At 41.3% G+C, this 13,976-nt stretch overlaps 1 protein-coding gene across 1 annotated transcript; it reads right to left on the bottom strand.

Annotated features, from left to right (window-relative positions):
• Positions 1-412: 412 nt before the first annotated feature.
• On the bottom strand, positions 413-12,169 carry LOC125904716 (transcriptional repressor scratch 1-like). The gene is made up of 2 exons (XM_049602314.1): positions 11,931-12,169; positions 413-4,382 (listed from the first exon to the last, which is right to left on the bottom strand). The coding sequence occupies exons 1-2, from the start codon at positions 12,052-12,054 to the stop codon at positions 3,607-3,609; spliced, it is 900 nt and encodes a 299-aa protein (XP_049458271.1). The 5' UTR covers positions 12,055-12,169; the 3' UTR covers positions 413-3,606.
• Between the last annotated feature and the right edge of the window lie 1,807 nt (positions 12,170-13,976).

The following is a 13,976-nucleotide window of genomic DNA, read 5'->3' as shown; positions in this document are numbered from 1 at the left end:
AGCACAGTTTTTATTTTGAAGTGTTATTTCCTGCTGTAGAGTTAGTGAATAACAGACAGCAAACTATCTCAATGACATGGCCAAACCCAAGCATGACGCTGACTGTATTAAACTGTGTGGACTTTGAACAAATTTAGAGATTGCAAAAAAGAGAAAGATCACTGGCAACACTAAGTCCTTGATAAGCAGCAAAGTTGCAATTGCAGCCTTTTCTTAGGCTAGTCAGATTGTTCAGCTGAAACGTCGGCCATAATAACAAAACAAATGTGGGCAAGTGGATGTTTGTTACCACCAAAAATGGCAAAATATCACTGTTGATTGTTAATGAGGGATTTAATGAAGAAAAAATGAATCAAAACACTTGACTTTTTTAAACTAGTTTTTATTTAGGAAGTGAAACAAAAATGCCCAGTGTTGTCTTTGTGCTTTACATTGTTTCAAACCACCACTGGAGGTCCTAAAAAAAACCTCAGAGGAAGAACTCAAAACAAAGCAGGAAGCTCCAGAAAAATTCATCACCATCATCACCACCATCATCATCATCTTCATCATCATCATCGTCACTGTCACTCTATACACATCTGTAGAAATAATCGGACTCCAAAGTCACATCAGTGCTTATTTACAAGGCCTCTTGCCGCAAAAAGAGTTTTCATTCACTCTTAAAAAAGGAAGGTGTGGTGAAGACGCTCTCGCACAAATATGTTGAAAAATGACACGTGTAATAAAGGTTATCGTTTATAACACGTGTCATTTTAAAGCATATTTTCATGTGTTATTTAAGGACAACACAGTCTGTGTTATTTCAGCATTGTTGCTGTTGTTTTTACCTTTGATTCATCGTAGTAGAAAAAGGAGAAAGAGGTTGTTATTTTTACATACAAGGCATTGTCTACCTGAATCTAAACTCTTTCATTGTGCTACTATCTTCAAACAAAAAACGTTGTAAGATATAATTCGTAAGAGGAAGTGCTTTTATATAAGAATAGGTAAACTAGCTTGTGGCTATAGTAGGCTACAGTAGTTCATAGTAGAATCTAAGTGTTTGTCGATGCACTCTGGTGCTGAAATATTGACCAAATGTCTTCTCCTCTAGTCTCAACAATCCTTATAATTGCATTGGGGATCACCACAACCTCACAACAGCCAAAGATGATGGAAAGAAAAGCAACCTGAAATTGTGCAGGCAGTTTAATGAGTGGTGTTTGCTCTGGAGTCCTCACATGGAGTTTGTCAATTAATGTCGAGCCAAGGAGCAGAACAGATCTTTTGACGGGATTCAAACTGAGCAGGGAGCTCACTGATTATGACCCAACTTATGGGGGGAAATTTGTTCTTCATCGCTGATTCAAGGACGACTGAGGGTCAAAATGATCCCCACATTCAGCAGCTGTTGTAAAGTTGTGTTTCACATGTTAAACATCTCACACCAGGGACATACAAAGTACCAAAGCTCTCAGTCGTTCTTGCTCTGGGTTTGTGTTTTCATCCATGTTTCAGCACCAGAGGCCTACGGTAGTACCCTCTACTTTCTACAATATTTTAGAATAATAATACGAGGCAGGCAGTGCATAAACCATGTACAAAAAGACCCGTCCCGACCCAACCCAGAGCCCTCCACCAAAAGGAATTGTGCCATCTGTGTGAATCCCTGGAAGTACCAACAGCTCCTAATTCTTGATTTGTCAACAAGCTATTGATCCCAGGACTGAAATATAACAAGGAGGCAATTGTTTTAGATGATATTACATACTAAATCAGCAGAGATTGGTGATACTGACTCTCTGCTCTCACCAATTTTATCTGTTCAAAGACTATTAAGTCATGGGAGAAGGCCTCAAAGAATCACAACAGAGTCACAGTCCCCTCTAAATACAGAGCTCTTAACCCAACCCTTCATATTTAACACTAACTTGGTTCGCTAACTCCCTGAAATTTCATTTCTCATAACTACATAGAATAGTGGTACTTGAAAAAATCAAGATGTTACAAGCAGTTATGACTCACGTCTCTTCAAAAATATCATGCATTATTGCTCTATTGGATATGAATGAAATATTGCCCAAGACAGAAATTTGCTCAATTTGCCTGTTATCTAAGAGGTTTGGCAAAATATCCCAAAGATTTCATAAAATTGGCATAGATTCCATTATTAGGCTATTGTTATTTTTTTGCATGCAGTTATAATTAAAGTGGCGGACAAAAGTAAAAAGGTATTCTGTAATTAGAAAGTGTCAAATGCTTTGGCATATTCGTAACAAAGGCAAAATATAACAAAGTAAAGTGCAAAATCAATACATCTACAAAAACATAAGAATAAATAAATAAATAACTTAGGCAATAAATAGACACTTAAAAAAAGACCTCAAAGCTGAATACTGTGTGGCCCACTGGCAACAAAAACACTATTTTACAACACTTAAGAAAGGTTTGACCTTTTGAGGAAAATTGGGACATTTTTAATGTCTGGATCCTCGTCTGACGTTGCTGAGTAAAAATAAATAACATCAGATTTAGGTTGTAGGAAAACACTGTTTGTTAAGGAATACCCTGGTGGCTCAGTGGGAGGTTTTAACACATGGAAGTCCAGTTTGTCTGCCTATATACCCTCTCACCTTCCACTGAATACTGTCAAGTAAAGCACTAATGCCAAAAATAACTTAAATAAAGAAAACAGCTTGTAATATGAGTCCATTTAAGACATTGGTTTAAAGAAAACTCACCAAAAAAAAGGATTATTCCCCCACTACTAAGCTGTACTTTGCCATACCTACCATGCTATGGCAGGTTTGTACTTTCTATTTCCCTCACAGTTCAGTGTGGTTGTGTCAGTAGCCAGCACAGTATACAGTAGGCAAAGCATGTCACTAGTGTAAAGGAACAACTTGACAAGTATTTTGTTTACTTGCAGAGAACAAATAGTGTGTGCTTTCTTTGTTTTTTAATGCTTTATCTCCTTAAAAGTTCAGTCCAGGGTCAGTTTCACCAAACGCAGGATACCAGATGTATCCTTAGATTGTGAACGTTTGTTTATTCGTTTTTTAAAAAAGCAGTAAATATGAAAGTTCATTGAATCTCTTTGCAAGAAAACTGAAAATGTGATTCATGCTTTAAACTCCTGTGATATTCCTGTCACAGAAAGACAGAGAGATGGGAGAGGATTTGTGCTTTAGTGTCGTTTCGTCATGGGTTGAAAATATATTTAAAAAAAGAGGGACGAGGATAGATATGGACATAAATAGATCTAGGTATCTTCAAAAATGATGAGCTAGATGTGCTGTGCTTTATTTATCTTCACAGATGCTCAAAACAGCCTCAGAAGTATCTCATCGAAGCAGGTGGCAATCTAAATCAAGCATCGAAACCTTTTCACTCCACTCCCAGATGAGGAGGGAGGAGACAAAGGAGGGATTGAAGGGTCTTGATAAAAGTGGACATGTCCTCAATCTATTTTTGTCATTTGCCTCATGATCCTTGCGGAGAAAACATTCCTTCCTTGCAGTGCTCAGGCATACTGGTCTTCTTGTTGGGGGAAGCAGGAAAAGTAGGGAGTGAGGCCAGTAAAATCTGATTTAAAGAACAGAAAAGTCCACCTATCTGAATCTATCATTCCCCAAGTGAGCTCAGAGGGGAGAAAGCCCCCTTGAAGCACGCCGACTCGTAGTGCTTGTTCAGGTAACTCTTGAGCGCAAACGTCTTGTCACAGCGTTTACACTTGTAGTGCTTGAAGGCTGAGTGCGTCTGCATGTGAGCACGCAGGTTTGACCGGTCAGCGAATGCTTTGCCACAGTGCGCGCACCCGAATGGCTTCTCGCCCGTGTGCGAGCGCATGTGGCCCTGCAACAGCCACGGTCTGCTGAATGCTTTGCCACACACATCGCACTTGTGCTTGAGGTCGTGGGTCAGCAGGTGCATGGCCATCGCAGGCATGGAAACGTAGACCTTCCCACATGTGGGGCACTTCTTGGCCATCTTGCTGTCTATGCTCCGGTGCGTCTGCTTGTGCCGGCTCAGATTGGAGGACGTGGCGTAGGTTTTGCCACACTCGCTGCAGGTGTGCCTCTGAATGCTTCCTTTGGGGTTGCCTGTGGATTTCCTCCGTGATCGGCCGTCCATGATGAAAAACGCATCCACTGTGTATCCCTCGCTCACGGCAGCATCCCCGTTGATGTATCCACCAGCTGATGACGAAACCTCAGACCGTGGGCTGTCCGGCTGGTCCGAATCCCCATGGATATCACCATGGATGCCAGAATAGGTGTTGTCGATGCGGCTGTAGATGATTGACGGGTGGCCAGGGGAGGGTACTTTAGAGATGACAGATGAATCACTTCCCACCACATCATCATAAGGAGATGGAGCCAGATAATCACTGACGTAGCCTGAGGAGAGAGAGGAAGAGGTTAATCACTTGACCATTACAGGGACTGACTGGAAATTAGAAACTGATGGGTGAGCACATCAAAGGTGATTAAAAAAAAACAGAAAGGGAAAATGCATGTCTGAACAGAATCATTATTTCCTTCCTATTATATTTGAGTATTAACAAGCCTCTCTATATCAAAAATTCACAGCCCAGTTGCCAGAAGAAACTGTTGGCGTTGTACATTTCTGCAAACCAGGATTACGTTACATTTGCACATTTCATACGTATCACATCAGCGTTTCTAAACTGACATAATATAAAAGCTGACTTCATTGGGAGGTGGAGTGGATGGTGGATGATGTGTCACCTGGATGAGATGCCTGCCAAGCTGTTGACCACTGTTCAAAACCAACAAACAATGTCTATTTCCAACCCTTCGCAGCATTTCCACCAGTGTGGTACCAAACCTGGTTGATTTTTACTGAATCACGGTGTTTTTTTTGCCGAAACACTGCAGCATTTCCCAGCTGCATTTGAGGCACCAAACCTGGAGGTGTTCTTACAGACACTTCATGGCATTTCCTAGCGCTGTTTGAGCCACCGAATGTGTGTTTTTTAATCAAACTTGGGTGTTTTTTGCAAATACATTGCAGTGTTTGCCAGCATCGTTTGAGCCTCCAAAGCTGGGTGGTTTTTATCGAACCTTAGTGATTTTAGCAGCACATCCCAGCAGTGTTTGTGGCACCCAACCTGTATGTTTTTTACTTACACATTATGGCATTTCCCAGCAACATTTGAGCCTCGGAATCTCTCAAACCTGGGTGTTTCGAGCAGCACATTCAAGCGTTTTTCAGCAGCATTTGTGGCACTAAACCTGGGAGTTTCTCACCAACCCAATGCAGCATTTCCCAGTGGTGTTTGAGCAACCAAATGTGGCTGCCTTTACGCAAAAACCCAATCTTTTCCTAACAATAATATTTTTTGTGTCTAAACTGAAACACACCTTCATCACAGCATTGTTGAGAACTGGTCTCAACAGATTCATTACAGAATAATGCAAAAATGTAAAGCATCCTTGTTTAATCAAGTTTAATAAAAACTCAAGTTGCTCCAGAGCTGCTCTTCTGTGGTAAAATCACTAGTCCATGGCACCCCAAAATCACGTGCACTGCACAGGACAGTACTTACTGTGTCTAAGCTGTAGTGTTTTGGATGACTAACTACCTGCTGCAGTGAGTTACATGAAATAAACCTGTTTGAATATCTTTACAGGAAGGCTACATGAGTTCTACAAACTTGTGTGCTCATTTTTTTTCATCCTCAGGACCCCGAGGGCTCAGACGTATCCACTGCTACAATTAAAAAGATTTCATATAATTGTGAAAACACAGGCCACAAATCAGACTCATTCACCGAAGTTCATTCATTATTCAGAGAGCTGCTTCACATGTTGTCTCCTGATAATATTACTGATTACAGCCTGCCGTCTCTGGTTTCTAAATATCAGTTGGACCCCCCCAGGATCACATTAACAACATGTGCATCATGCTTTAAGATGAACTTCTCTTTCCCACATTAACACATGCATCCATACTAAACAAAAGCGGGCACAGGAGACACAAGTCCATTCTTAAGATACGCCCACACACTGAGAGGTTTTGTCTAAAACACAACCATTTTTGGAGGTGGTATAAAGCAGAGAAGAAGATGGGAAGAATCAGGAGAAGTTGAGGTATTTATAGTGGTAGTAAAGTGCTTTTATGTCTTTGCCAGCAAGGAGGAGACACTTTCCTCTCAGTGGGAAATCTTTATTTTATTTTTCATAGAAGGGTTCAGTGAGCATACTGTCTCCTCAACAACTGCACCTTTCCTGACAGGTCTACAGCTGCACACAGTCACACCCCTGAGCTGTCAAAACGTCAACTGTTGTACACAGAGCATCTCTATTACAGCAGCCAGGAGTCTAGTGCTTTGCTCAAGGGCATCCTGACACTGATAACTGTGTATTGACCATAACCTTTCAGTCTCCTTGAGCTAAACAGTATTTCATCTTCAGCAACCTGCATACTTTTGCACAGCTCCTCACAAATCTGGTCAATCATTTGTTGCCACGTTATAATGTCGTCTGCTTCATTATTTCTGCTATTGGTCTCTAAACTCAACAGGCTGAACTCCGACAGACACAAGGAGTGACTGGTAGCTAATACCCCCACAGCCATGACTCCTGTGGATCTATGCCGATCAATAGCTCTCCATTTCAATTAGCACTCTGTGAGCATTTAGACACAGGCAGCAGAGGAGATACTATTGCTGGTAATATAATTTCATGATGCAGTTCTGAGAAAAGCTCAGAAGTCGGTCGATAATATGATGAGAGCAACAGACACAGACAGATAGATGGGGATAGAGGAGAGGGAAAAGTAGTGAGAGATAGCAAAGAAGAAATGGGGTAGGGAAAGTAGTTACGGCACAGTGAAAGTGGTGTTGCGTCCAGTATGGTGGTTGTGGTGGTTAGGTGGTTTGGCAGTGCTGTTTACCGCTCTCATGCTGATTTAATGTTTGAATTAAATTAAGACAGAGTAATAGAGGAAGACAGAAAATAGAAGGGGGAGGCAAGAGAGAGGTGGAGAGAGAAAAAATCATGAATCATGAATATTCAATCATTGCACTCTGAAACAAAGTACTGTGTTTGTGTGTGCGCCTGCATCTGTGTGTGTGTTGCTTTATAGAGCATGAGTAACTTTGAAATATGACCAAGTGTTCATTTTTAACCCTTAGCTCTAGTCTCAGAGATGATGCATAGCCTCATAATCACTCAAATTGGCAGCTTCACAGTAGAACAGACCTGTGCTAGTGGACACTGAAGAGCTACACTGGAGGGGGCCACTGCATTAAGGGAACTTTCCCTTACCTGTAGTGCTATTTATCAGTCTAGATTATTTTAGTGTGAGTTGCCAAGTGTTGGAAATATCGGCCATAGAGATGTCTGCTTTCTCTCCAATATAATAGAACCAGATGACGTTTGGCTCGTGGTGTTCAAAGCGCAAAAAAAAAAAAAAAAAAATTGAAATATTCAACAGCAATGTCTCTTTCCAGAAATCATGACCAGATTACTCAAGATAACCCACAGACCTTGTTGTGTGCAGTTTGATAGGAACTATTTTCTTTCTACCGAACTACACCCACCAACCGCATCACCGTGTAGAACTATGCAGAACTGTGTCATGTGTTTTATCAAGTGATTAATTAATAAAGCTATCAAATGAATTTAATCTCAAGACAGCACTTCCCACTGGAATACCGTCTACAAGTATATTGTAAAATAAAATGAAAATTAGTATGTCAAAATTGTATTTATGTACAATATCAAAGTAAATGTATCTACTTACATTCCACCACTGGCTAAAGCTGCTGTTGGCGACGGTAGAAAAATAACAAGAACATATAAAAAGTGCAAATAAACTACCTACATTTGGTTCCCTCCCTCCTCTAACCACATGCTACCAGCTGAGGCTGAGTAAGTGAGATGCTAAATTCTTATAAATCCTACAATCTTATTGGAAAAACAAACTTTTGTCAGATTCCTTTTTAAATTATGGAACTCATAACTTTTGTATTGATAGAAATATTTTCACACTAAATTTAGGAGTGTGATGTATTTAGATGCAGTTCGTTTGGAGCTTCCAGCATGGTGCAATTGTAAAATTCACTGATGTAAATCCCACTGTACTTTAGGATTAAATGTTGGACGAAATGACCATCATACACTGCAGATTCTGATGAAGTTTCTCCTGAGGGTGGCACTTACAGTAAAGAAATGTTTGCAACACTTAAATGTTGGCCTGAAGGTGGTGCAAAAGGGAAAGTGTCCAAAATGATATGACTCTACTCAGTAAATCGTGGCCTGATACATTTAGATATTTCTTAGGCACAAGTTGGCGTTTTGTCCAGACAATGGTGACGGAGTAAAGGAAAGAGTCACCAAAATATTGGCTTCAAAGAAACACTTAGATCTACACTTAATCTAATTGATAGTTGCCACACCATTACGCTTATTAGCAGTGTGGACAGGCTCAGTAATGACTGACTTACTGACCTGAGTTTGACTCCTGGTAAAAGTGTCTTGTACAGTGAGAAAAACTAAATTACCCAATGTTATTCCCTTCCAGTATTCAGTGTGTATCATGACACCTCTTCTGTAGCTGTATTGTTTACACTGTTGTGAGGGTACTAAGGACCAGACTGAGCTGTGCCTATGTGACTGACAGCTAAGCAAATAAAAACAAACTCCATCCCTGGTTTAGGATGCAAGATTTTAAGACATAAACACAGTGTGCAGAGCTGCTCTCCCTCACAGACGCTTTTTCTATGATCCCTTCCAATTAAACATGACCGTTCCCCCAGTATCCTCCTTTTAAAAAACTGTTTTGTGAGCCGTAATTACTGAACGTCTCAACGTCTGCGCACTGTCTCTGTTTGTTTGTCTTTGTCTCCCTGCAACTGTCTCCGTCTCTGTCTCGCTGTGTCAACTCTGTATTCATTTCAAAGCACTTTAGCAGCATTAGAGCTGATAGCTGTTCTAAATGCTTATTAAAGATTAAAATACTCTGCCAAACCGAAGCCATCCCTCTTTTATGTGTCTTTGAAATACAGAGAATTAGAAAGAGAGAAAAAAATGATGGAGAGAGGCAACGAGAGACAGAAAGAGACGGAGAGAGAGGGAGAAAAGCTGCAAGCTACAATTTAATTTTTGATCCAAACCAGCAGTAACTGACACACACTTGTGTGCTTTGGACACTTGTAGGTCACTGACTGCTTCCTCTGTGTGTGTGTGTGTGTGTGTGTGTGTGTGTGTGTGTGTGTGTGTGTGTGTGTGTGTGTGATGCTGTGCACTCAGCTGTGCAAGCTGCCTGGGAAATGTGCCGAGTTGACAGAAACACAGCAGTGCGTGCAGGTTTATGCGTGTGTGTGTGTGTGTGTGTGTGTGTGTGTGTGTGTGTGTGTGTACGTGCGTGCAACAAGCTGCAGTTGCTTCAGTCAAACTCGTGTTATATTTATAACAAGGGATAGCAGTCTCAGTCTTTACATGTTTGTCGCACTGCTGCTGCTGCTGCTGCTGCTGCTGCTGCATGTTCCTCTGTTCACTCTGTCATCAGAGCACCTGGGAACTCTTCATCTCACATCTGACCTTGGTACAATGTGAAAACCACCAGGTCGCACTAACAGTGTTGCACACTTCCCCCTATGCCTGGTGACAGCCACAATTTTTCCTCTTGCTCTTCAGTGCTGCATTAATGAATTTCTAGCCACTAGGGGGCAGAAACACGCTGACTGACACACAACACTGGAAAATGATTGCCTTATAAAGGCGATATGGCCAACATGTGACCTAACAATTTACTGCTTTATTCACACATCAAGCAGACACAAGGCAACATAATTATCCCACTGGGGTCGCTTTATTTTAGCCACATGACTCCAGTGTCCATTATCTGCTCTCCTTTTCACTCTGTTTTGGTCTCCATTAGCTCCTGAAAAAATATCTGGCTAGATCTTCATGCTTCCTCACTGGATAATTGTTTAATACTTGATGCTGTTATTAAGTGCTAACATGCTGAAAACAGCTGCCTGCTGCTGCTGCTGACAACAGGGATGATGAGAAAGGTGACCCATTAGAGTAAGAGCGCCAGTGAAAACCAAAACAATGAGCTAAATGAGGCTCAAAGCTTCATAAAGCTGCACAGTGATTTTGTGACTGCAAGCAACTCCTTTTACATTGTCTGTAATCATTTGATCTAAGTGCTTATTTTTAAATATTAATCAATCAATCAATCAATTTTATTTATAAAGCCCAATATCACAAATCACAATTTGCCTCACAGGGCTTTACAGCATACGACATCCCTCTGTCCTTAAGACCCTCACAGCGGATAAGGAAAAACTCCCCAAAAAAACCCTTTAACGGGGGGAAAAAAACGGTAGAAACCTCAGGAAGAGCAACTGAGGAGGGATCCCTCTTCCAGGACGGACAGACGTGCAATAGATGTCGTACAGAACAGATCAACATGATAAATTAACAGTAATCCATATGACACAGAGAGAGAGAGAGAGAGAGAGAGAGAGAGAGAGAGAGAGAGAGAGAGAGAGAGAGAGATATGCAGGTAATGACAGTATCTTACAACAACATTAATGGAAGTAATAATATTATAGTTATAGTTCTGGTTACTGCGGTACAATATGTTGAAAGTATGTATGCAGCTTTAACATAAAAAGGCTGCTACCTGTACAAAGTTCCTGTTGCACAAGAATGAAAACAAAAACAGCAACTTCCGTTCAGACATGCAAATAATTTTTGAAAATATCCACTGAACGTTTGACCCAATATTTCCCATTCTCTCTGACTCTGTATTGTATTTTGCCTGTGTATCCAGGATTATACAGTGCGTGGGAACCGTTTAGCATCAATGTAGATGCGTAATATTGCTGAAATCTTGGAGAGAGACTCAAAGCTGCTGGAAACAACCAGATTTTAATAATGTAGTGGGCAACAGAATGACAGAGTGCCACTGCATGTGTGCTGCTGACATAATGCATCAACATAATTATTTAGCTGTGTGGTTCCCTGTTGCTTATCAGCTGTCTTCAACTAAGGAATAAGCAGGATTTTTTTTCTACTAAACTTGTTAATGTCAACAACTATGCTGAGTTGAAAATGGGCTCACTGTACTGTATATCTAAGCTAAAGAAATTAACAAACAGGAGTACGTTTTGTTTATTCATGTGGCATCACAATTCATTTCAGTATCATAACAGTGTGGAAGAGCCAACATGTGAAAATGTTACAGTTCAACTGAAGACTAATTGAGTTTAATTTGCTGTCTTACAAGATGTTGCTCATGCTGGCACAGGAATTTAACCACAGCGCCTACCCTTGCCAGAAATTCACACTGGATTTTAAAGCATGTTTATGTCATTTTCAAACATGTTTTATGTGTTAAATGGCATTTCTTATTTAAAAAAAAATCCTATTTAAGCGAGTATGTGTCATCCTTTCATGGGAATAGGGAAATTTCATATTTTTACATACAGATCAGGAACAACTGAGTCATCAAGAATCCACCCTGATGAAGTTAATGTGAGAAAGACCCTTGAGCTGTGCCCTGACCTCTGACTTGAGCTGTGGAAAAGGTCAAGGTGTATTTATTACATTATATATTCAACAGTGTTCGTTTCTGTTACAGCTCTGAGCATGCGGGGGTTTTCAGTAGGTAGAGGATTTTCTCACTTCCTGCCATCTCCCTGACCTGTTTCTCCACATAAATCTGTTTCATGGAAATAATCTTTGCAAGAGCAGACATTTTCAGTGCCTACGATTGGTATATTTTTGGGTTGTGACCAGCGTGTGACCCTGTGATTCTTTTTTTCTCCATCCCTCTGAAACAGGCATGACTAATGCTTTGAATCTGGGGATAAAGAAATACCCTAATGTAAAGCATGTGTGTGTATTTATGTAGCGTGTGTGTGTGTGTGTGTGTGTGTGTGTGTAGGTGGGAGGGTGACTAACCTTTGTCATGGTGATGGAATCGCAGACTGAGTTCCTCTCTTCTGCTGTGGCCATATGAGCTCTCCAGCTCTGCAGCCGAGAAATCGTCCAATTTGACTTTCTTCACCAAGAAAGAGCGAGGCATGATGGGACAGTAGTTGCTCCTACACTTGCACAATAAACACACACTTTTCTTCAATCCACCAACACACTTTAAACTTCACCAGAGCCTGTAACTGGAACTCTTAATCGCCTTTTTAAAAAATTATTATTATTATTATTATTATTATTATTATAATGTGCTCCCTGGTTTCAGCTACTAAAGGTGCGTTTGCTCCCTCCAATCAAACAGCCTCCAAAGTGGAGAGGAGACATGGCTTTAAAGAATCAGCTCCTCACGTGCTTCTGCTTTTTAGCATACCTTAAATTCAAAGTCAGACAGATTGTGATTTGTTTGGTTCTTAGTGGTAAAATAGTCAGTTTCCTCCGCCTCTGGAAGACCTGTGGAGCTCTGAAAGGTCCAAATAAAACATAAAATAGACAAGGTCCTGTTTTGGCTACTGGCACGCGGACAACACAGTCCCCTTTTCTTGTTTTATTCCGTTTCCTTAAGAACAAAATGCAGAATATCGTTTGCTTCCTCGTTTCAAAGCGATGGTCTTCAGCACGCGGACAGCTCCCAGAAAAGGGTGCTCCAAGCCGGTGTGGTTGATTCAGCACCGGACAGCTCCCCTCGGCGCGAGACTGTTCTCTCCCCGTCCTCCGCGTGCCACAGCCAACAGCCGCTGTCCGTTCAGCACCGGAGAGAAAAGAGAGAAGAAGAAGTTTCCGAAACACACTCCGGTGGAAATTCCCACGCAGGGCACTCAACTCAATCTGATTTTTGTCTTCAGAAGAAGTGTGTAGGTAAGGGTGCTGTAGGCGAACCGCCAGAGAGAAACAAAGGTTAAAGGTGCTCTAAAAGCCAACCGGTGAGTCCACAACAAACGCAGCCAAAAATGTCGTCACAGTCCCTTAAAAATATTGCTCAAAAAATGTTTGAAACAAAACTGCAGTTGGAAGACCCGAACAGATCCTCTCCCCGTGTGCTGACTCTCTCTTTCTCTCTCTCCTCCTCTCCTCCTCACTGTCTCCCTCTTCTCTCCTCGGCGCGTGCGGAGCTGCGGCTCTTTCTGATGCACGAGATCAGCTGTTGCGGCTTTATAGGCAGCCAGAGAGAGAGGGAGAGGAGGGAGAGAGGGAGGGATGGAAGTGCTTAATTTTATTCATCAGGAGAAAAAAAGAGCATCTTGTCTTGTGGGACCAGCAGCGGCGCGCGGTGATGGCCGGGGAGGGATTTAATGAGGTTGTTTAAAGGGCACGCTCAGGCTGATTTTTATGGCAGTAAAATTTAAAGGTAGAATGTTTTTGTGGGTTCTCATACAAATCCCTGTAGGTAGGGTGCACAAGTGGCAAATGATAGGCTAAATTTTTCTCCAAGTCAGGAAATAGAATATTGTCAGTTAACATAATCCAGTTAAAATGCATATACATACAAGTGTTTGTATGTGCAGCGCTTTCTGAATGATAACAATAGCAGAACATGGCAATATCAATCATTTACCATCCCTGTTATATGCTGGTTGATCTCCTCTGCTCGAAGGGTTTTGGGCACTCAGACTTAACAGTTTTGCAGACATTTTGGCGGCTGATCTTCGTCTTTGAGTTAGCTGCTAACTGCTGCTTGCTGCTTTACAAATCTCCCAGCAATGGGTCGCACCAACACATTCTCACTCTGACCTTGTCACATATTGAAGTGCTTGGTCATGGACTCTCCATGTCCACATATGACGTGCAAGGTACCCTGGGTGTGTTGGTTGTTGACATTCTGGGACACCGTATCAGGGTCTGCCTGTTACATGTCGACTTTTAAAATACACTTCTGTTTTCACAGAAAATTTAATGTTTACATACAGTCATTTTCAAAATAAATACACTATGTCAGTGAATTGACTTTTTTTCCCTTCAACAACAAACACACGTGGTTGGGTTTAAGAAAAAAAGAACAGGGTTTGGCTTTATAATCTT

The sequence above is a fragment of the Epinephelus fuscoguttatus genome, linkage group LG17 (genome assembly GCF_011397635.1).
Source record: "Epinephelus fuscoguttatus linkage group LG17, E.fuscoguttatus.final_Chr_v1".
Classification (NCBI taxonomy): domain Eukaryota; kingdom Metazoa; phylum Chordata; class Actinopteri; order Perciformes; family Serranidae; genus Epinephelus; species Epinephelus fuscoguttatus.
The sequence above is the reverse complement of the archived record's forward strand: the minus strand, read 5'-3'. Positions and strand labels throughout refer to the sequence as shown.